Genomic DNA, 23,871 nt, shown 5'->3' on the forward strand with positions numbered 1-23,871 from the left:
CATAGTCCTGCTACATATCTATGCCAATTACTAAAATATTTGTTCCAGTTATGATGTCTAGAACAGCATTAATATGCTCAACTTCATCAAAATAGTATGTTCACATGTACTTGGTTTCACAAAAATTGTATTTACATTATTGAATTTTAACAAGAGTAGCTCTGGGTGATGAAGCTTTCCAATTATGGACACTGATTTGAATCATTGCCCAATATGAAAGCCAAACAGGCAGCTGCTTGTGGGTTGATAACCAGAAGAGCCACTTCTCTGAATCTAGTCTCTAGAAGTGTAGGTTTTGTATCTGTGTAGGTTTGTATATGGCATTTCCCATCACATCTCTGCAATTTGCACCAGCCTAACATAGAATTTTAGCATCCAGGACAAAGACAGAAAAAAGATGTGGGCATGAATTTTCAGACATTGCTCTACTCTTCTTGGATATTTTGATATCTCACACAGAATCATCCCAAACCCACTCAAAATCTGGGTAGGTAGAGTGGAACAATCATTAATTCCTACAGATAAAGTTAAATTTACCACATAAAGCCACTGTCCAGGATGCAGTTTTAAACAATTTGGATACCTCCCTGAAGGTGACAGCTCATTTACAACTGGTTTGAACTGATATCAAATGGGAACATATTAGGATTATAGAAGTGGCAAAGCACTCTCCCTCTATTAATGTCATAGAACCTTTTCAGTTTATACCACTGAAGGTTTCAAGCCAAAATTTCAGGGCTGGAATCATCCAAGGCTAAATGGCCAGAGGATTACATACACAGGCATGTAGTATTATACATCTATGAGAGCCTTGGTGTTTTTTATTTAGTTCTTATCTGAATTTTCATTGTTCTTCATCTGGCTTTCACTGGTGTCTCCAGCTGTCTTTAAGGTGGTGTAGGTCTAATTCAGATGCATTAAGTGTCTAGTGCAGTCATAACTATCATTTGACAGAAAACCACATTAAAACAAAAAGGACATTCCTGATACAAGTAGGTATATACATGCACAGTAGCCAAACTGCCTCTGTACAATATTTTGAACCATCAACATCCTGAGTCTTTGTGGCACTTAAACCATGTGGCAAAATGCAGAACACCATCTGAGAGACCACTATCCTGATCACCTACTGAAAATGATACATAAATTAACAGGATAATCTAACAGTATTTGGAAGGTGGCTTCCAAAGCAGCAGTAAAAATGACAAATATTTACACTTCTGTCTGAGTGAGGCTATTTTAAAATAGAGCAGCTTAATTAAGAGTATGAAATTAATTGCTTGTGATCACGCAAATTAAAATTCTGAGATAATTCTGGATGTTCTTTCATTCCGGTGCTACTGACTTGAGGGAGTGAAGGTGAAGGGAGGAAATGGCCCTCCTGGAGTACTTGATTAAATTTCAAGATGCCAGGACTTTTCTCTCTCTGGAAAGTTTTACACAAGAGTCAATATTTCACAATTATTCAGTGACACAAATATTCAACAGCAGGAAAATATTTTTTTTTTTTTAGCTTTCACTTGCAAAAGGCACTGATCCATTTCAATCAGAGTAGACTTAGCAGGGAAGAGGCTAACCATTGGCTTCTCCTACTTTAATTTCATATAGCATAAATACTTAATTCCATTACTGAAGCAGCAAATGCAGCCTATTCCTTTAAATGTATGGCATATTGGCATAATAAACCATCTCCATGTAAAGAAACACCAAGGATTTACCATTTGAAAAGATTAATGGTTTAGCCCTCCAAAAATAATAGATTATTTGTAACAGTCTACATGAAAAATAACAAGGAGTCATAGATCCCTCTCACTATGCACCCTTTCGTTATGAATAAGAACTTAAAAATGTAAGTGCAGCAGAAAAGCTCCAGTGTTTCTGACATCACAGGACCCCCCTCCCTTTCCATCTGAATCCATCCTAGAGCAGATCCTATGAACCAAGAGGTTGCTCTCTATTTTTATAAAAGCCCTTTGTTCATCTTCTTCTTTCAATTAAGTCCTGGCTCACAACTGTGTTTCCTCCTGTTCCAAGGAATGTGGAGGGACATGGCAAGATGCTGGAAGAGATGCCAGCTTCTGAAGCTTAGGGTGATGCAGAGGTTTTGGCCTGTGGAAAGAACGTCGGCTTTGTACGCGTCTGGCTGCAGCAGACCTGTAATTCGCTTCTACATCAAGCAACATTTTCTTCTCTTGAGGCTCCTTCATGTAAGAGTCTTCCAGCCCTTCGAACATAAGCAGAGTATTCTCATCTTGTGAATTCTCTGACTTGAAGCTAACTTCAGAACAATAACCTGAGTTTACTGTCTCTTTGTTATTCATATCTGTACCCGATTCCCAGAAGAGATCAGGTACATTTGGGTCACATGAAGCAATGTACTCAGAGACAGCAGAAAGAGATATATTCCCTCTGTTCTCCAATGAAGAATAATTTTGTGTCCAAGGCATTTGAAGACAAGAAGGGAAGAAGTGGAGAGGATTCACTGAAACACTTCCATTTTGGTTTAGTTGATCATCTGAAGAGGAGTATTCTGTCATTTCAACGTCGTGGTCCATATCACCTGGGAGCACAATTAAATAGAAACATTTGTTTTCTATTTGTGCACACTTTATCTGTTAGTATACTTGCTATTGACATTGTTTTGGCTATTTTTATGAAAGCGTTATGAAAATGAGTGGTTTAAGATTTCTTTTTTCCCTGAAGAAATCTACTCTGTATGAAATTCTATCTTGGACAACCTGAAGTGAGTTAATTAAACTTCTTAGCCTTGCTGAATGTCAGGCAAAACTTATCTCACTGTTTAGGATGAACAACTGCCTGTTTCAGATAGTTAGGAGATGGAGCCATCATCTGGTCACTAAGGTGAATCTTTATCTTGAAACAGTCCTGATACTCAGTAAGGAAATATTTCAGAAATTTTTGATACAAATTGTACTCCCTCAATCAAGTAACAGAGGGTTTGACTCCAGTGAGACAATTTCTTACTGATCAGAATTTTTGACCAGTTTTCTGTATACATTAGGTATATAGAGAAACTTAAAATTTCCACTCCTGGCTTCCAGTTTCCATTGCTTTTTAAAACCTTTTAATTGAAATTTTAGTATCATTCTCCTATTGAGAGAATTTTGTTAAGAAGGTCATTCAGAGGACTGTTTCAGACTGTGATCAAAGTGTATGCTTATTAGGTTGGGAAATCTATCTTTGCAAAACACTAAAAATACAGCAGTCAAAAATCTAGTGATTTTGAAATATCAAAGATATCCACAAATGAACTTGCACATATCACTTCCTAATAATTAGGTAAATTATAAATAAAGCAATTAAACAAAGGAAAATAATAAAGGCTAGCAAGAAAATATTCTGCCCATCATATGACAATATTCTGTGACAGTGTTCTCAGTGGGGGGAAAAAAGTGAAGATAATTTCAATGTGGATAAGTGTCAAGGTGAAATTTTCCTTTTGGAATGCTGCTCATTGTTCACATTTTAAATCAGAATATTGGACTGTAATTCACAGTCCTTTAACTGATTCAGTGTTGGTTTTAAAATATCATTTAAAAGAAAAAGCATAGATGCATTATTAAGAAATCAAGTACTGAAACCAAACACAGACCTACAGGCCACTCTAGTAAGGAAAGTGATGTGCTTCCTCTAATTATTAATTGAGCTAGCACATCTTCTGAAGGGATAGAAGCCAGAACAGAAGAAAAATGGAACTTCTTTTTCTATTTCTTCTCAAGGGGTTGTGAAATTAGCAATATTCACTCTTAGCCTGAGGCGTTTGTCTGAACAAAGTTTCATCAACCAGCTAGAGAATACTTTCAACTTTTTTGTTGATGCACAGAGGACACCAAGACATGTATTTGTGACCATGGATTCTACAAAAGCGTATTCACAATGACACTGACTTTTGCATTTCATTGCACAATCCCTGCAGTGCCCTGTGTTCTATTCAATTATAATATCTGAACTGTGGACCTGACTCACCTCGTTTGAAGAACTGCCTGACTTGATTATAAAAATGAAGGCTGATTTTATGGTGTGGGAAATTTCCACACAGCAGAAGTTAAAGGGGAACTGGGATATTAATTTAAACTCAGATTCAATTCAGTTTTAAACCTCTAACACATTAGAATCTACAAGTTATTTGCTGCAACAGGGAAGCTAAGCCTTCTTCTAGTTTAAAAATAAGGCAAAGATTAAGATAAATTCACAGTTTAAGGATAGAGGTCTACATGGAATTCTACTTCTCCACAATTCTGTTGTGCAATTATCACCACAAGGAAACTCTGACACATTTTAGTAAACATGATTAATTTTAAACCCCTTTGTTATGTAATTTGATGGTACATCAGTAATGTCACTGAATAGTTATATTGTAGCAGTGGGGCATTTTTGCTTCCTGGACACTGGATAAATAATCTGGACAAATGTTCACAGTTAACTCAAGACTTCTTAGCAACAGATTAAAAATATATATATATATTTCTTTTCAGGAATTCAGAAACCAATTTTATCACCTAAGACTAACTAATGAGGAAATCTGAAGCCTGTTGAAAATGCATGCCCAATATTCTGGTACTTGGAATACTATTTTCTTGGCATTTAAAATACTCAAGTGGAAACAAACAGAAGGACCCTTATCTGCTGTAAAAGTAGCAAGGCATTGGACCCCAAATAGTTGAACAGCTCTTCTGCAGAAGGAAAAGAGGAAGACATTTTATTAATTAAGTTGGAGAGAAACAAAAGATGTTTAGTTGTACAAAGAAATCAGGAAAGAAAGAGATTTTCTGAAAGAAGAAAAAACAGAAAAATAAATTTACTTCTCAGGATGGATAAGAAGTCTGGTAAAAAGTAAAGGTGTAATATCTTTTAAAATATTACATATGTGTTGATTCTGGGAGAAAAGATCTGGGTCGCTCCTCTGGGCCATCTGCTAGCAGGAAGGAATCTGTTGATTTATTGCTGAGCCGGATTGGAGTGAGCCGTCTGAAGTTGTCTGGAGAGTATGGGATCTGCACTCGGGCCCTTTGTGATGGCACCACAGTGTCTTCACTAGATAACCATGGTGAGAACTTCATGTAGACGCTTTGGTCATCATCAGCTGAAAATACTGGGTTATCAATTCCTAAAAAAAAAATTTCACGAGTGACAAATAAAGGTAATTAAAATAATGCCTTGATAATGCAGCAAAATGCTTAATAAAAGGGGAAAAGCTTTTGGAAAAAATGGGCTGATGCATTGGTATGGGTGTGACTAAGCCAATACACAGACCATTACACACACACATACCTTGGTTATTGCTGGACATATATTGGATTACAATTAAAGACAAAAATTGCTTGTCACATCAAATTTGCAATTATGTTAGGGATATCTTGAGATAAAAAATAAAATCAATAAAATAATCAATCCACAAGTTGTAAGCAAGGGCGGGGGGAAAGCACAGCATAAAATAACTGCATAAAACTAAAATCAAACCCATAAAAAATAAATAAGATATGGGAAAAAATGTGAAGAAAAAAACCTTCACACTCTTAAAAAGATGAGTCTGAGGTAGCTATGGCAGGCCATGAAACAGTCAAAAGTAAGATACAGGAGCCTGTATCTTACTGTATCCAACTGTTCATACAGTTATCAAGTTTGACCAGCTTTTACATAAACATTTTGCATCTTGCCATCCACTTATTTCTGGGTGTCTTTATACATACTCAAAGTATAAAGAATTTGTCATGAAACAGTGTCATGCATAAACTGCATTTACGAGTGTCTGCCCCAAGAGTACAGGCACAAGTGTTTTTCTTCACTGCAGACACTGAATACACATGAAGCAAGCAGTGGCATGCTGAAAAAATGTAAACATTGAAGTGCCAAAGAGAAATACTCCATAAGTCTTATGATATGTTTTCTGCTATATGTAGTTATAAACTTCAATCTGATATTTTGGAGTCTTTCAGGGCTGGAAATCAAGGGCATTGAGTGCTCCAGAAATGCTGCAAGTCTGCCCTTTCCAGTGACTGCTATAAGCCTGTAAGGATCTGATGGGATTGTGAATATAAAAGGAGAAATGTTGCCTGAAATAAGAACAAAATTTATCACAACAAAGTCCCAATGCAAATGAAAAACAATTCCAGAGGACTGGTCTTGTGAGGTAAGACAATTCTAAAATAACATTAACTGCTGCTAGAAATAATAAGTGGCTTTAAAACTGGTCTAGGTAGTCATTTTCACAACTGCTGTCTGTTTCAAATGTGGTGCTCTCCATACCTCCAGATATCCAAAAATCTTTATGTTGACCTTAATATTAAGCAACTGCATTTTGAGATTGAACACATCCCACAATCAAACAAACAAACAAAAAACCATCTAACTCATCAGAATTTCTAGTATGTTTTGTTATATTTGAGGAACAAAAAAAAACTTTGTAGGTAATAAATATTTTTACCAGCAGGAGTATCTGTGAAATTTTGCTTCGTCACATTAGCCAGGAAATCAACTCCTTTGCCTAGATGCAAAGTCTCATAATCATTATTTTCTTCTGACTCAGAAAACTCCAAATCTAGGAGGAAAAAAAGAAAGTGCAATTTCATTAGAGATTTCTATCAGTACTGATAGCAAATGTTATTTCCTGATGGTTTGATGATGCCATAGTTATCAAAAATACATCTTTAACAAGGATTTTCATCACTTGACACAGGTTGGCATTAATATGACTAGTTTCAAACCTAATGAGGTCATTGCTGCTTTTACTGCAGTAGAGTAAGTTTTGCAATAGCTGCTAAACCACTTGTTAAGACTGTCTTCCAATTAAATTATTTGGTTTAAGTAGATGATGACATCTATATGCAGAGTTCTTTAATAAGACAGTATTGAATGACCTAGTAATGAGTATTCGGAAAGCTCTTCCCAAGCAAAGTAGTTCTAGAATATTGCACCTGGGGAGCCAGCCTGTACTGCCACTCTCAGTCAAACAAAAATAGGCCTCAGTAAATGATTCAAAGAAGATGCATAAGAAAAAATAAGTTTGCTTGGAGGTACTGAGAAAAGATAAATCCTTCTATTTTAATCTGTATTTTATTTGAGTTGTCTTCAAGATCAAGGAGTTACAGGCATAAACAGAGGGAAGAACACAAATCAAAGTTAGTTCAGTGCCTTTTAACCACATTTCAGTTTTGAAGTGGCATGTGTTGTTTTACAATTGTATAACAAACGTGTTAGCACCCATCACATCTTGCCAAGCCTGACACCAATGAAAAAAAAAAAAAGGCTAAAACAGGAAAGAATTTGGGGTTTTATGTGCAAAATCAACTTTTGCTAGGGGTAGTCCTAGGGCTGGTGAGCTTCCAATTACGCTTCCAAGCCTGACCCATGTGACAGATCCATTCATGAAGGATGAAGCAGTGCTGGAACTGACCTCAGACTGTGTGTTCCTCCCAAAGCTATGCCCTCCTTGAGTTATATCATGCTTGCTTAGCCTCAAATCTGATTCAGACCCATCTAAAACTGGATTTTAACTCAGATAAGAATGTCATCTCTGCTACTGAATTCTATATGGCTGATGTCTTAGGTAGACCTATCCTGCTGATGAAAAAAAGTTAGCAGCACTGTGTACCTTATCCAAACAGAGGCTGAAAGTTCATGTATATTGTAGCCACTACATTGTTTTGTTTACAGAATATAAATATGATATTTTTAAAATATGAGAAAAAAAAACCAATTAAAAATTTGTTTGTCATCCAGATTCCTGAAAAAACAACTTCTAAACACTGCGTTTCAGCATGAAGCAGATCAGCACTCCAAGTTCTGAACTATCACTAGAAGTCCCTTTTTACTATCAGATTTGCTGTGGCATATCACAAAATCTTTTAGCGATGCTTTACTGGCAATGTAGCTGGTAAAACTGAGTTAATGAAAACAGTCTAAGAGTCTTTTTACCTTTTTCCTTCAAAGTAAAATCTTGTACTGGATTTTCTGAAGGAATGTTTCCATTTGGTATGACACTGCTATTTCTCTGGAAAGAAAGCAAAAAGTGACCAAAAATGCTGATGTCATCAGATAGCAATGGCAGTGACACCCTTTGAAATGATGAGTCCAGCAGAATAACCCTGAAATCCATTATAATCTTTGTTTCAGACTCAATATGGGTGCTACTAATTTCCCACCTACGTTTGAAGTGTGTACAGAAAAGGAAGGTAAGAAAAGGAAGCTTGGATCTTTCAAAGGTGTTGTTCCCTCTTGGTTTCACACAAATTTGGTTGAATGCTCCATGCCATAGAGCTATTCTGCTACCTCTATCCTGCAAAATTTCCCCACAGTGTAGTAGCATGGTTGAGGGTCTATTGTTTTCTAAGTGATCAGAAATCTCTCACCCAGAAGAAGAGTCCCAAAGCATAGAGAAGCGCAGAAGATGAGAAGAAGCCCCTTGAGTTTAAACCTCCTAGATTAATCTCTTATTAATTAGGTCCTCTAAATTCATGAAATTCTGTAGGACAGAGATAAATGCAGGACACAGGACCCTTCAGAGTCCTCCCTACCCTTCCCACTTATTAGTTTGTGTTATAGATGGCTACATCTGGGTCCTTGTGAAAGTATTTTTACCCTTTTTTGGCCCCGGTCTCGTTTGTGGATTTTATTGAGCTTCTTGGAATGGTTTATTCCTAGTTTGGTACTCTTGAAAGATTCTAAGCGCTTCCTCATTGTCCTATGGAAAATCTCCTTGTCTTGTTTGTCATCTTCACTGTGCATGATCTCATGTCGACTGTACAGGTGTTTGTGCTGTGGCCAGGAAGGGAAGACAATATTCATTTACTTAGAAATACAGATGAAAGCCCTGAATTAATGCATTCAATCAGTCATGAAAATGTAAACAACTCCATATGAAAGAACGAACTAAAGACTAGTCTGAAGGCATTAATGAAATTCTCATTTTACTTTTTTCTTCATGAAACAAGTCTAGGAATTTTAAGTGTGTAAGAGTAGATTGTCTCCCTATAAGTGTCTGAATCACTTCAGTTGATACACTTTGTTTAATTCTCATCAGAACCTTTTCTGGGCACAGTTCTGTATTCCACTGGCCCCAGTGATTTCAAAGGCACTGTTTCTTTCAAAAAGCCTTATTCTTAAATGAGAAATCACACAAAGAACCAGTCTTTTTCAAGAGTGCAGATTTTGCAGTGGGTTCTCTCCTTTTGGGTTTCACTTGCAAGTTTTGATTCCTATTTCCTCTTAGTTTTAGATTGGAAAACAGTCCAATTCTAGCCTCTTGCTCTCACCTCCTGCCTGGGTTTATACAGGTATTGTTGTAGGGTGTGATGAGCGAGGGTATCTTCTGTGTCCCGGATACTTTTCCTCCTCTGCTCTAAAGCTTGCATGTCAAGGCAAACAGGTCCAGCTTTTTCTCTCCTGAAGAAAAACACAAACCATGGTTTTTAAAATCAGTGATTGCTGAAAAAGAAGAATAGGAAGATGGGGAATGAAAAGGAGAAAAGATGAAGTTTAAAAAAATAAAAGGAGGAGTAAGAACTGGACAAGTGACAATGGGTAAGTAAATGTCAAATAGGAAATGTGAAAAGATCATTTGTTTTTGTCTTTCAGGGGGATGTAGCATTAATTAATTTCACAGTTTACATGACATGGTTCGTTCAGTGACAGATTCACCAAAAAGTTTAGGAAGGGGCATTTCTTTTCCTTGCCTCTCTCCTTACTTTTTCTGGAGCAAACATGGAAATAACATCTAGCCCTGTATATAGCAGTTGGTGAACCAAAGGCAAGTGAAACAACTCTAATATGAATGTCTGCTTCATCTTACCAGCTTTTACTGAAAAAACCCATGTGTAAAATACAACATTATAAATCCATATATACCCATTTTATATGGTAGAAAATATTAATTAAAGTTCAAAAAAGTAGTGACTGAAGCCCCTGTAATTTGCATTTTTCAATTTTTTTGCAGTGTTTCAATTTCCTCTCATATACCACCCTGTCCATCCACATTACTTACAATAAATAAGAGACAGAGCTTTCCATAGTGCTTGGGAGTGGGGTGCTGAAATCCACATTTACCATGTTGTCTGTACTTGGAGAACGTATAAATGCCAGCGAACCTCTACGTTCTCCCTGGTCATGGAAAAAAACCAAGACATATTACAGCTGTCAAAAACCTAGGACAAAATGTGTATCAGAATACAGACAATTTGTGAGACTGTATTTATGCAAATGGCACAAGAAACATGCGAGGAGTTGTATCTAGGTAACAAATAAAAAACATTATTTTCTGGTTATATGGTTTCTTTATGTTAAGTGACACTGTTCCAACAAACTAAGCAATGAGAAATCTATTCCACTCTCAGAAATTGATTTTGGAGAGGTGAATGATTTTCTGTGCCTCCGTAGATTCACATTTTACTTTGCACAATGTTGCATGCCCAGAGCATAGGGATATACATACAGATGTTCATGTATCAACACATCACCACACTATCAGTAGCATTTTCAAAGACACAACACTGTGTTTCCTGTTTTCTACAGACTGGAAGCAGCAAATATTAAGTGGTGATAAAAATCTACAATACTATTAGAGTATGGCATGACAAGATGAGATATTAAAGAGATGAGATTTTTTTCCAGTCTTAAAACTAGTGTCATAGAAGTGAACTGCTGAAAAAGCTCAGGTTTATGTCTTCATGCTTCTCCCTACACCTTAAGCAATCTCTTGCTTAGCTAAAAGGTATCTGTTGATGACATTGTGGTTACACTGGCTGAAACCATCTATGGTTTTGAATCACAGCAGAGAGAAATCACATAGCAGGTCTCTAGATTTTAAACAGTGAGAATAAAAACAGATCATTTCCCTTGCAGAACAGAGATTTTATCTATGTTTCTTTAACTACACTGTGTTCCCTTTACATTTTCATACTCATGGAGCAAAGCAAATAAATGTTTTTTTTCTGTGGTAGCCCATATACATATCACAGTATGTGGGTTACCAATGGCATTAAGAAGTACACTCTGGTCTCTGCAGGCTGAAATCTTGAGGTTAATAAAATTGAATTCTAGGAGCACATTGTCCCATCCATTTTCTTAAGTGAATCTGACTTTCTTTTCAAATCAAGTTGAATGGTTCATACATACATACATCAGACAATATCATCAGTGAAAGAATTTTAGCAGAACAAGTTATGAACCATGAGTATTTTAAGTCACTTCCCTTCAGTTGCCCTGGATTATTTTCATTTTTCCTGTCTTAGATTCTCCCCTCTCAACTGTAAGGACTTTACTTAGATTGAAACTGAACTATCTCAATTCTTATTTTTTACATAGATGTCTCAACTCTTATTTTTTATATAGATGCAGCACAGCAGGAGAGTTGAACAAAGAAAAAAATATAAAATGATTTTTAAACTCCTCCATTTCTTGCAAGTAAGAAGAGAGTAGCTGGGGGAGGCAAGTCTTTAGTTGTCCTGGAAGAAATGGCTTTAATTTCAATGTCAGCTTGTAATTCATAGATATTTAGTTCAAAGATATATTTGAAAAGTAAAGAAAATGTTAAAGCAGTGTATCATTAAACTGAGAAATTACTTTAGGATTCACAACTCATAATTAATTTCTGCTGGAAGAAAATGTGTTTCAAAACTTCTATAGAACTTTGAGAACTTTCTATTTCTTTTTCTATTATTATCAGATCAGTAGACATTTGCCCAATAGAATTTGTCTGCAAGAAACAATACACAAATAGCACTTGGACTATGGTAACAAAAAGTTACCATTGTGTTTTGTCTCCAAAAAATATTAATCTAACTTTTAGTCATCTATCTTTACCATATGGGACCAAAGACATTATTCATAAAAATTCTGATCCTAAATCTGCATGTGTCAGTGATCTATAAAACTCTTTGGATCTGTTAAAGAGAAGAAACACTGTAATGAATCTACTGAACAGATTCAGTAATGAATCTGAACGTGAGTTTCATGGTCATCCATTTCAAAGTCATTATCCAACTTTCTTCCTCTGAGGTGTGACCCAGAAAATGTCACAATAAAGAAAATTAGTTATTGAGCTCAGATGGTCTAAAAACCAAATGGATAATTTACAAAATCTCAAAAGGAAAAATTTGTTTGTCTAGTGAACTATTGTCCATTTCCCATACTAACATAATTTCTGAATTTCATCTTGTTTTCTGAATTCAGTCTCCAAGATTACATGTTTCATAGGAAGAAGACTGCCTGACTGTAGCTGAATTTTTATTTAAATTAAAGACATTGACTGATATATCACCAAAGTGTGAAAATAAATTAATTCAATTAGAGATTATGGGCATGGATTATGATTTCAAAGACGCTTTTAAAAATATTCCATTTAAAACCACACTGTATCTATACTGTGCATTCATGGCTGTTTGTAGTTTCATACTGAGGAAGATTAGGGATTTTTACACAGTTGGGCAACACTGTTGCAGTACTCCTGCAGAAGGTCAGAAACTTTCTTTAAATCTCCTTTAAAAATTTATCCTGTTGCAAGTCTTAAGTTTCCTTAACTTCACAATTCTTTGATTGCAATTGATACTTGTAGCATATTTAACCCTAATTATTGAATCAGGGGGGTTATGATTCCATTGAATTAAAGTGACAGGTTTTTTTGTGCATGTTACAGTAATCTGGAAGATTGAGATTAGCAAATCCATACTTTGGCCATATATGCATATCATTTGAAAGTGACCTTCTTCAAATCAGATTTTTCAGATTTGTCATCACATAGAACCACTATCCTGTGGGAGCCAGACCCTGTTGACACATTTAGAAAGACAACACCCCTCCAGAATTACAGTATTTTTTTCATGTAATGATTATAGGAACAAAGACATTCAGTGAAATACAACAGAAATGAACACTGAAGTAACTACAATATACTAGTATTTGGCAATCAGGAACAATATTGAGAACTACAGCTACTCAAACTGGCAAAACTGACACTCAAAACACATAAACAAAAAAAAAAAAAAAAAGAAAAAGGAAGAAAAAAGCAAAAACTAGAGCTTTAGGTTATAGTATAAATTTCTAAAAATCAAATTCCAAATGATACTACAAGTGTTCATAAGTACCTCAGCCACATAGCTAATTGCATCCTTCAGGTTGAGCTCATGGAAAACATTAAGGATTTGGTCTCTTGATTTTTGAGCAGACCTTCTCATCAGTATTTTTCTGAGGAATTTCCTATCAAAATTGGACCACCTGATAATTTAAACAAACTGTGTTAATGGCAACAAGCATTTTTTATTTCAAAGCATTTTTAATTTAGTATAAATTACATTTTTTGAGCTAAACACTTTGAAAAAATGGTGAAGTGTGAAATGTGAGGGATTTATGTCTTGAAGCCTTTCAATTACCATGTAAAGTCAAGGAAAAGCCTGCTACAGACTTATGCAGCTGTCACAAAGCATTTAATCAGTTCACCCACCCTCCACTGCTACAAGAGTGTTATGATTACAGTATCCCATTTCGGAGTCAGTAACACATTTTATACTTTGGGAGATCATGCTACCTTATTTTTCCACTTCTGATTATGTTTAATTTTCTTCCCTTGTTGGGAAAGTAATCTGCTTTTCCCCAGGTATTGTAGGACAACCAGACGAGAAAATCAGTTCAGAATAACAGTGCCCTCCCAGGCTCTACCAGGGTCTTTTTCATGCCACTGATGTACTCTGCTCTGGGGATAGTAGCCATGTGTATTTTAAATTATTGACACTTCCAAGATTGTCTGATAGTAGCGTATCTTTCATGTTTAGGGTCTAAAAGATAAAAGACTGTTGTATTTCCTTCTAATTTCCTCACCACTTCATCTGAAGGGCCTGAGGCATCTTTGGAGACTATTCTCAGAATGACTCTCTCCATCTCATCCAATGGCTATTTTGAGTTTACAGCTTTTGAGTCAGATTGCTTGAACCTTTTTGTATTAAATATTATGCACATAATTGATGACTATTCCCCTTCTCTGGCCAGAACATCTGACCAGCAGGCCCTAATTTGGGGTACCACACCTGAGCCCGTCAGTGAGGATGCTAGGGGCTGCCATTTCTTTATGGAAGCAGCACTTTCATGCACATAGAGTCCAAAAGGCAGGCTCATTCAAAAGATGGGCTCATTCAAAATACATTAGTCATCAAACCACAGACTCAACCATGAAGCTACAGCAAACTATTCCTTCTGTCCTTCCTAGAGGGGATTACTTTCTGACATGCAAGAAATCCCATGCTAATTTGTCACTTTAAAAATATAGCTCCATCTTAGAGGCAATATATCAAAACTGGAGATGTATTTGTCTATATTATATACAACCTACTGAAATTTATGCCCAGAAAATAAACTACAAACTTAGACCAAGAGAAGGGAGATCTTCTGTCTGGAGTGCCTCAGGAAAATTCTTCACTGCATAAATGAATAAAGAGCAAAAGAAAAGGAAGGAGATTGTCTCTATAGCTGAATGCAGGTAAGCAATTCTGTTTGAGTTCCAGTACAAGCTAACTTCAGCCTAGGAATTGTATTGTTTTGCATGATAATGCTAAACCTAAGCTAACAGACTCATCTTCTCAGAAAGAGTTAGGGGTGTGCTCTGCAGAAAGCTAACACAACCACATGGCTTTTGGATTGGAATTGGCATGTTGAGTCAGTAAGAGGTCAGCAGGTCAAAACTGTGACTGTTTGCACCTATGAAATTACCTCACTGCAAGGAGAGAATACCTAACTTGAAATAACACTCTTATGGATGTCAAGATTTATTCATCTAGGTATGGAAGTGTGTCCATCACAAGGGTGACACTGCACATGTACTTTAAAGGAAATTATGTATCTTTCAGCTGAGTAATTCTGCTTCTGTCAAGATGAATCAACTATAAAAAGAGGAGATGGTTCATTATTGGTTTCAGACTAACAGGCTGAAACTGTCAGAGTAATTTCAGAGCACCCTCTGCCATAACCTTCAGAGCTGTTGAACACATCCTTGTGGAGATAGGTTAAAGAGCTAGCAGAGTTGTAACTGAGGTTTTTTAGTGCCTCCACACATAAATAGTGTTAATGAAATGTAGTTTTACAAAGACAAAACAACATTAACATTCCAGGAGAAAACTTGTGCAAGTAGTCAGTTCTCTAATTGTGAGAGAACAAGTCCTGTATGTGAACTGAGGCACCTGAAAAGACATAATTTGTACTGTGGAAGAGAAGGGAAAGATTATATTTATAAGGGGACAAAATACACTGTTTTGACATTTGCTGTATTTCAGTATTTTCAGTATGTAACCTCTTTAACTACATTTATCATCCTTGCTTTCCGATAATATTTCATTTCAGTATTTCAAAATTCTAAATTGATTACTACTTACTTGTCTCTCAGATAATGATGCCCTATTTGTCCAGAAATGTCTTCTATAGCAGAAAGAATGTGATCAAAGGCCTAGGAAAGTGAGAGTGGAATTAATATCTTTACAGAAATAAAAAAGCATTATTAGAAATAGCTCAATTTATTTCAAGTTAGACCAGGTGACTATGCAGAATAATTTTATGGCTGTTAGGTTGGGTTTTTTTCCCATTTACAGAAGTACTAACTACTATAAGCTTTTCTTCAAAGGTCCTGAACTTTCTAATCAGTTCTTTATAAATTCACTAAGTATTCTTAAATTACAAAGGTCTCAATGAGAAGGTACTTAAACCCCCATTTTAACATTCAATTTTAAAACTTTTATGGACTCATTTTACCATCTCCATTCCTGCCCTATGAAGTACATCTGCCACTATTAGTGTAGGTGATTATTTCAGTTGAACAATTTCCCTAGTGATTCTTTTTAGATGTTTCAGGACTTGATACTCCCCTCAGAGTAGAAGTAGGCACCATTATTATTAAATATCTAGGGCAAAATTTCATACTGAATATATTAGCTGGCTGATAGAAATCTGGAGGCTTATAATTCTTCATTCAAAACAAGGCAGCTGCAGGTACAATTTGGCCTTTTTCTGTGTATGGTTATAAACATTTCACTCTGAACATTGGAATGATTACTGCAGAATATGCAGGTGCTAGGTTTGCAACAGCACAGCTGACATTTGGCACTGGTGAGCCTGTATTCTAGCCCTGTGTCCTATTCTGGGCCCCTCACTTCAGAAAGGACATTGAGGGGCTGGGGCATGTCCAGAGAAGGGAAACAGAACTGGGGAAGGGTCTGGAGCACAGGCCCTGTGAGGAGCAGCCAAGGGAGGAGCTGGGGGTGTTTAAGCTGGGAAAAGGAGGCTCAGGGGAGACCTCATCACTCTACAACTGCCTGGAAAGAGGGAGCAGGCAGGTGGGGGTCAGCTTGTTCTGCCATGTCTCAAGTGAAAGGACAAGAGAAAGTGGCCCTCAGTTGTGCCAGGGGAGGCTCAGATTAGATATCAGAAAAGAAGTTTTAGCTGAAAATGTGATAAGGCTCTGGAATAATTTTCCTAGGGAGGTGGTGGAGTCACTGTTTCTGGAAGTGTTCAAGAGCTGTCTGGATGTGGCACCTGGGGATGTGATTTAGGGGTGGGTATGGTGGTGATGTGTTGATGGTTGGACAGGATGTCCTTGAAGATATATTCCAACCTTGATGATTCTGTGGTGTCTTATAGTCTTCCATCCTTTAACCTATATTTATATTGAAAAGTTATGCTTTCTTTTACTGAATGAAAACTTTATAATGTGGTGTGAAAGTGAATTGGAAGAGTTTGTGTTTCAAACTATGCTAAAAGGGTAAAGAAATCCAGGGACACACAACATTCACACTGAATTAAAACTGTTATCATTAATCTGGAATTTCAATATGTAGTTATTCTGTACTGGGCAGCAGACTGTATTTCTATGTAATATACAAGCTACAAAGCCTGTTTCATACCTTTTCCAAAAATTAACAGTTTTTGAGAAAATATTTTTTTTACATTCTTTGGCCTAGCAATCATCAATCATTCCCCTCTTTGAGATGAAGAGAAAGAAGCATATTCTGTGCTGTTTTCCCCAGTACTCCCAGCCCCACTGAATTATCAAGTGAAAGACTAGAACTTTCATATGAATGAAAGTTCACAGGACTCAAACCAAAGAGAAATAGCTACTTAGTAATAACTTTTGAAATGTTTGGAGGATTTTGCTCTTCAAATTTGATAGCCTACTCCCTTACCAAAAAAACCAAAAACATTTTCATTAACAATTTTTTTTCTCTTAAGGTGCTCCGTAAAAATCCAAAAGATACTATGAGCTTTTTTTTTAAATATCTTACTCTGCCATGAAGTTTCTCATTCAGTTTTGGGTCTCTGTGTTCAGTTTTCTTCACTTTCAGCCACTGTACCAAAGGTTTGATAGTCAGTCCCTAAGGATTGAAACATGACAATAAATATTTAGAAGTTTTCTTAGACTTTCTTCCACCTGGTTAAACAGAAATAAAGCACATTTTTGTGTTGTTTTTTAGTTCACATACTTTCTCAGTTGATTTTTATTCCTTCTAGAGGATAAAATAATTCAGTGACCTCAGCTCCTATTACAAAGGTTTGAAAAGACAACAGCAGAAAAGAAAAAATATACCATCTATAGGAAAAATATGGTAGTGGAAGTAGGATAAGTGTTTCCTATGCCACTTAATGTGGTATTTTCTCTACAAATCAGGAATTTGTGAACAAAATTAAACTTTCTGTAATATGCTTCAGAAACTATTGCAAGCTGCTATCTACTGACATATTTTCATTTAAATTACTGTTTTTTCATCCAGAAAGTGCTATTTTGTTTGGATGTTAGATATTTTCTGATATCCCACTGCTTTCTGCTATATTTTAAAACAAGGACTGAGGTTCAGGTGGATCAGCTTAATGACTGTATCTGCCCATTAAAAGCAGTGTTCCCTATAGTTATTCACATGTGGTGAAGGATGTTTAATCAGATATTAACTTGGCACTATTAATACCAAGCAGCTAAAACTGAACAATTTTTAGCGCAGAGGAAATTGTGTTTTGCCCCATGTGGTCCCACATGAAAACATAAAATAGGATCTTTGTTACTAAAATTACAAATTCAATTATGCTTTCAGTTCAGTGAAACAATATGCAACCTTCAGCTGAGAACTGCTTTAAGCATTCAGTACTTTTGGGGGACTCCTTCTCCTTGCAAGAAGCATGCTTATGAAGTTAAATTACCTGGAATATAACAGTAAAAAACACAACAATGATAGTTGTGCTGACAAACAGGTTTCTGTCTTTCACTTTATTTCCATCCAGCAGTGCAACAAGAGCAAAAGCAACTGCTCCTCGTAGTCCTCCATAGGACATCACCACCTGGTCTATTATCTCCAGCTGGACAGTTCTGTAGCGGTTAAGAATCCACGTCTGTATAATGACACCTGTAACAAACAAAAGCCAGCACGTCTGGAAATACCCTTAGGGAATGTCAATATCCCAGCTGTGTGTAACAGAAATGGTGCCACCACACTGCCTTTACAACAGCCTGCACCACCTTATGCCTCTTATCACTGTGTTGCCCACTTGGTGCCTTCTCTTTACATCAAGACAAAGGAATTAGACGAACCTGCTTCTGTGGGCCAGCAGCTCTTCTGAGAGTGCTGCCCTCTGGCACAGGCACTCAGAGAAATTTCTGCCATGTGCTGACCTTGCAGTTTCATTATGAAAGAATAGATTTTCTAGCATTGTGATATCCACAGGGTCAGTTAACAGAAATGGGTTAAAAACAGCACTGATTTAAGGAGTAACCATGGTACCCTTTGCAAATCACAGAAACTGACATTTAAGTCATTGTCTTCTGAAGTGTTGTTTAGTTATGCTAACACTGTCTTCAGACCTACAGATGAGATGCTGCCTGCTGCAGGAGACCTGAGGCTCTAGCTGTCTGAGCTAGAACTCCCACCATACAGAGGGAAAACAGCTTCACCACTCCTGTGACCTGTGTGTCCCACTGCAGCAGGCCAGATTCTTCTCTTTTTAGAGAGCTTTGAACTTGTGCCAAGAGAGGTGTCTTGTCACTGTAAGGAGGGCCTCAAGAGGAGAGGACCTTGAAAATGCTAACAATCTGACTCCTCCAGGGAATGAGAACTGCAGTTATGTAAGGCCCAATATCATCAGACATTTAGTAATTTGTCAATGTCTAAGATCAATTACTTTGGGTGAGTGCTTATTGTTATTGCTGAATATTTACTATTTATCATCATATCTATTACGGGATTGCACCACTCATTCGAGGAATACAAAAAGTGTCAAAGACAAGACAAGGAAAACATTTAAACACCTCAGGCACATTGGCAGTTACTGAGAGGCAGCTAAATGAACAATGCTTGCAGACTATTTAGAAAAGGAAGGCAAGCAGCTAGGCACTTCATTCACATCAGGATCTTATAGACAGAATAAGAACACAGAATCTAGGAAAATTGCCAGCTAGATAGATGTGTGACCTGTCATTTGAATTTAAGTCAAGACAAATGGGCAAATAGGCTAGTTTAATTTATTCCCAGGTGTATGTATATACACCAAATTGCTGTGTGTGCTACTCTCAACAAGTCCTTCATTCTACAATTCACTTTTTTTGCTATTTTAGCTGACCTACAGGAGAACTACCTAGCTGGGCAAATCATCATTGGTTTTGAAATGTTTGCAAACTTATATGAACCCAGTAAATTGACAGTAGGTAATCCCTACCTGCCACAGCCTTATTTACTCAGTTTTTCATCAGTCTCTGGGAATTATTTCCTAAGTCAGAGAACCTGCAGTGTAATTATGTATGCTCTGATATCACTGTGTGCCTAGAACCTGAAGTCAACCATAACATTAGCTTAAGACAATCTCTTTAGTGCAAAATTGAAAGAGTTGAAGGAAAGATATGGCTGACAAGAGTCACATCTTTTGTTAGGCTGCAAGTTAAAGAACAAAGTCCATTTTACTGGGAGATTTTGCCAATTCCATTTGCTGGGTCAACAAAGGTTAGCCACTGAGTGATTTGTGTTAACTTCTGGGCAATTCATATGCCCACATATCATCAGAAATTAAATCCTGCTATATTTTTAGCATATGACAACTTATGATACAGTTTACTCTACTACTCTAATCCAAACCCAACAACAAATTCAACTAAAATCAATGGAATGTTTTAAAAGGAACAAAATCCTTTTTGGGGAGAAGGCTAAAGAATATGAGATTGCATCAGCAATGCAATGCAAGAACAGGAATGCTACCCACTTACCAATAACTCTGTATACTGAGATGAAGACCAGAGTCAGCAGAATAAAAGCCGTATTCCATTTCCAGATTTTTGGATCCACAGCTGAAATACCCAGGAACATGAAGATAATAGTTTCTGCTCCACTGGCTAGCATTTTCATAGTATATCTTACAGTTGTAGAAGACTGTTCAGATATGTTAGCCTTGACATATTTCTGACAGCAAATGCCACAGAAGGTTATCCTAGAAAAAGAAGCAATTGTTCAGAAAATATCTGTTGCAGCATTTAATATTATTTCCATCTGCCTGCCACACAGTAACAAAAATCCGCCATTAATTCCTAAGAAAAGATACATTCACAAGCACTTGTGGAGTCAACCCTAGGTAAAAAGCATATCTCAAACATACATGCTGATGTGACCTCAAGAGGCCTGAAGACAGCATTTCATTAGAATATAATAGCCTGTAATTCTCTTCAGATTACCATACTGCTTTCAATGCAAATTTTTAAACCTTGTTTACATTAGCCATTATCTTAAACTAATTATCTATTTGCAGAAAGATTTTCAGAACCTGAATACACTTACTGTATCATCTACAAACATGACAAATAAAACTGAGAAGAAAGGTATGCCAGGAATCAATGGAGACTAGAAGAAGAAAGACCACGGAGGTACTTGAGCTAAAACAGCAGACATTTAGGCAAACCTTAATGGCCAGCCAAGACAGAGAGAGAGAGAATAGTGACATTCACACAGTGCCTTAGAAAAATACTGCTTAAGTTTCAAAGTGCAGGGAAAGATCTCAGCACAAATGGATAACTGTTAAGTTTGAAGTATTATTAATAACAGAGAGGAAGGAGTGATGTCTGTCTTTTGCAAAGGAGTTCTCATGTTGCTTAGCAGATACAGGAAAACTTGCATTCCCTTTCAAGGCTGAATGACAGTATTTGCAAACTGTAATCTAGTGCAGTGTGAACATTGTATTATCCAGCACAAATTTATTGAGTGTCATATTCTATAGCTCCCATATGTTGTACCATAGTCCCATATAATTTAAGTTTTCCTTTCAATGTTTTTAAAAACCATATTCCCTTCTCATCCCCTTCCTAGGCAGTAATAAAAAGAGACTTACGCTAAGATGGCAGAAAGAGAAAGCATCTCTGCTGTGAGGTAGGAGAGGTAGGAAATGACAAACACAAATCCAGGCTCGATGATCCTCACGTGCTTGGTGAAGCGACTGACCAACGCGAGCAGGAATGCAAAGAAAATGCCAACCAGTGTCCCACCGAGGCTCACCACAAAGAATGACACTGAAAAACAAAACACCTAACACAGCTTAAACCATAGAATTATAACAGTTTGAACTAGTTCTCTTCCAGAGAGAGAACAGCAAATGGCCAGTAAATCACAGAAAAAATTGGAGGACATATCATACTCATTCCTAGAATCAAGGCTTTTGAGCACTTGGTACGTGAATATTAAATTCTGTAGAAAAACAAGGCTACATCTCTTAAGCCTCACCATCTTACTTTTATTCAAACCCACTGCATTTCTTGGTACTATTTTTTCCCATGTTCTGTAAACAAATGGTTTTACAAAAGCATATTATAGAATATGACAAAGTCACTATTAAAACATTTATTCATAAGATAATTTCGTTTCATGCAATGCTTGAAATGGGAAGTAGTGACTAAATTTTCAGGCAAAATGTCTTGATAATTACTGGCAAACATTACTTGATGGTGATAAGTGATAAGGAGTGGCAATGCCTGTGTGCAATCTCAACTTTCCTGGAATGCAGAGAGAATATAGGCTGAAATTAAGGATATGCTATTAAATCCAAAGAAAAGATGTATAGCTGTCAGGTTTGGTGGTCACAACAAAAGAACATCTGTTGAGTCTCCTCAAAAGACAACAGACCTGATTAAGTTTCCCAAATATTCAGTAATATGTATTTATTTATTTATTTAAGACATTTGCTTATGCCGTACAAGTTTGTGAATATGAGTAATAATGAAAAGGACCAAAAGATAGCAGTTGCCAATAGCATAATAATATTTTTTTAGAATACTACATACATCCCCCAATTGTGTGATACAGAACTCACTTCTACCCACCTATGCCCTTGACACATTCAATCCCCGTCACGTTCTCTGCCCCTATTCCAACAAAAGAGTCAAACACATTGTACAGCACCTGGAAAGAAAAGTAGACTAATTTAATAATTGCTCCTGAATTGAGCCTATTAAAATAATCTCTTTAGGGGCGCCAACATTATAAAGTCTGAAATTGTGATTGACTGAGGGAAATTTGTCTAGAGGGAGAATTTTATATTTTCTCAAAATAAAAGAAATGCAGTGGATAAAGAAAAAGAAAATTAAACAAAAAACAAAAATGCAAAAACCAAAAAAACCCTCACACAATATACACAACATTACATTTCTCACTTCAATATGTCCACTATGTACAAGAAGCATTGTAACATACAGATGTGTTTTCTAAAGCACTTCTCACTGTAAAAACCAAGTATTTGAAAGACTCATTTACTCACATATATCAGACAAATAAGATACTTAATAAGAAAACAGTAAGATTCTAATAACAAGACACTGAATTGAAATATGTTGAACACATATAAGTTGAATATAGAAGAGAATGCAATAATTCTGCTAAAATGTTTTAAATAATTGACTAACAGTGACTGAGCAGAAAGAAAAGAATTCACCTTATCCAGACCTATGCCTGAGGAGGTCTATATGAGCATAATTTTTGAGACATGCCAATTTAATCTGTTCTTAGTTCCTCCAGTGTAGAAGGAGGACTTTACTATGGCTTTCTCAGCTTTTCTTTTTTGCAGCTAAACTTGATAATTCTTATCATATTCACCTAGTCACAGTATCCAAGTTACTTTTTACCTGTAACTGTAGTCTTTTACATATTTATGTTTAAAGAATGCTATACCATCCACTTTCTTCTGTCCTCCTGTCCTTCCTTTTTCAAGGTAGTAACTCCACTGTTTCAAAGTTCCTAGAGGCTGTACTTTCTAGCTCTGGATCATACTTGCTCTTCTGTTTTCTAGTCAATGAACGATCAAACTTTCTTTTATTTGTAGACTGCTCATTTCATAGTAACAAATGCTCCTTTCCTTCTGAAAGACAGTGATTTGGGACTTGAGTTCATCTGAGGTTTATCTTAATATTTGTTTCTGGCAATACCCCAGAAGTACTAATGATAGAGATATCTAAGGGAAATTAGGTTTCTCTGGAAGCCAGACTACCATTTTCATGTGAACAGTTAGGCTGCTGCCAATGACCTTGGAGTGCTTTGCTTCCTTGGCTGCAAAAAGTTAAGTCACTGAGCCTCATGAACATGTCTTACCCTCCCTTGGAGATAGGCAGGGGCAGGAAAAGAAAATTATTCAGAAGTGAACTGTAGCTGCACGCCAATGTGGTTGCATAGCCTTAGGACTTCCTGGCCCCTGACCACTAGCACTGCCCTACAAAACTATTGACAATTTTATTTTGGGAAAAATAAATGTGTGAAAAGAAAAGTTGTATCAATCAAAATAAAAGTATCAGTAGAATTATGGGATTCTTATAAGTCTATTAAAGACTTTCTAAATTAAAAATTGTTTGAGAAAAGAAGACAGAAACTTTCTAAAATG

General features: G+C 36.5%; 1 protein-coding gene across 2 annotated transcripts in view; it reads right to left on the reverse strand.

The window, feature by feature from the left end:
- Positions 1-2,420: 2,420 nt before the first annotated feature.
- Positions 2,421-23,871, reverse strand: part of SLC9A3 (solute carrier family 9 member A3) — a gene marked incomplete at its 3' end in the record, with an annotated part of 51,665 nt that continues 30,214 nt past the window's right edge. Inside the window, exons 4-17 of one of the 2 annotated variants that reach the window (XM_079301991.1) lie at positions 22,325-22,403; positions 21,340-21,517; positions 20,228-20,448; positions 18,178-18,380; positions 17,271-17,360; positions 15,372-15,442; positions 13,098-13,227; positions 10,001-10,116; positions 9,273-9,402; positions 8,599-8,775; positions 7,936-8,011; positions 6,446-6,559; positions 4,885-5,128; positions 2,421-2,560 (exon numbers count right to left, since the gene is read on the reverse strand). In XM_079301991.1, coding sequence (XP_079158117.1) covers positions 2,557-2,560; positions 4,885-5,128; positions 6,446-6,559; positions 7,936-8,011; positions 8,599-8,775; positions 9,273-9,402; positions 10,001-10,116; positions 13,098-13,227; positions 15,372-15,442; positions 17,271-17,360; positions 18,178-18,380; positions 20,228-20,448; positions 21,340-21,517; positions 22,325-22,403 — 1,833 coding nt within the window. Of the gene's footprint in view, positions 2,561-4,880; positions 5,129-6,445; positions 6,560-7,935; positions 8,012-8,598; positions 8,776-9,272; positions 9,403-10,000; positions 10,117-13,097; positions 13,228-15,371; positions 15,443-17,270; positions 17,361-18,177; positions 18,381-20,227; positions 20,449-21,339; positions 21,518-22,324; positions 22,404-23,871 lie in introns of those variants that run through there. The other variant, XM_079301990.1, reaches the window with a different exon arrangement.

Source organism: Erithacus rubecula (assembly GCF_903797595.1).
Source record: "Erithacus rubecula genome assembly, chromosome: 3".
In the NCBI taxonomy this organism is placed as follows: domain Eukaryota; kingdom Metazoa; phylum Chordata; class Aves; order Passeriformes; family Muscicapidae; genus Erithacus; species Erithacus rubecula.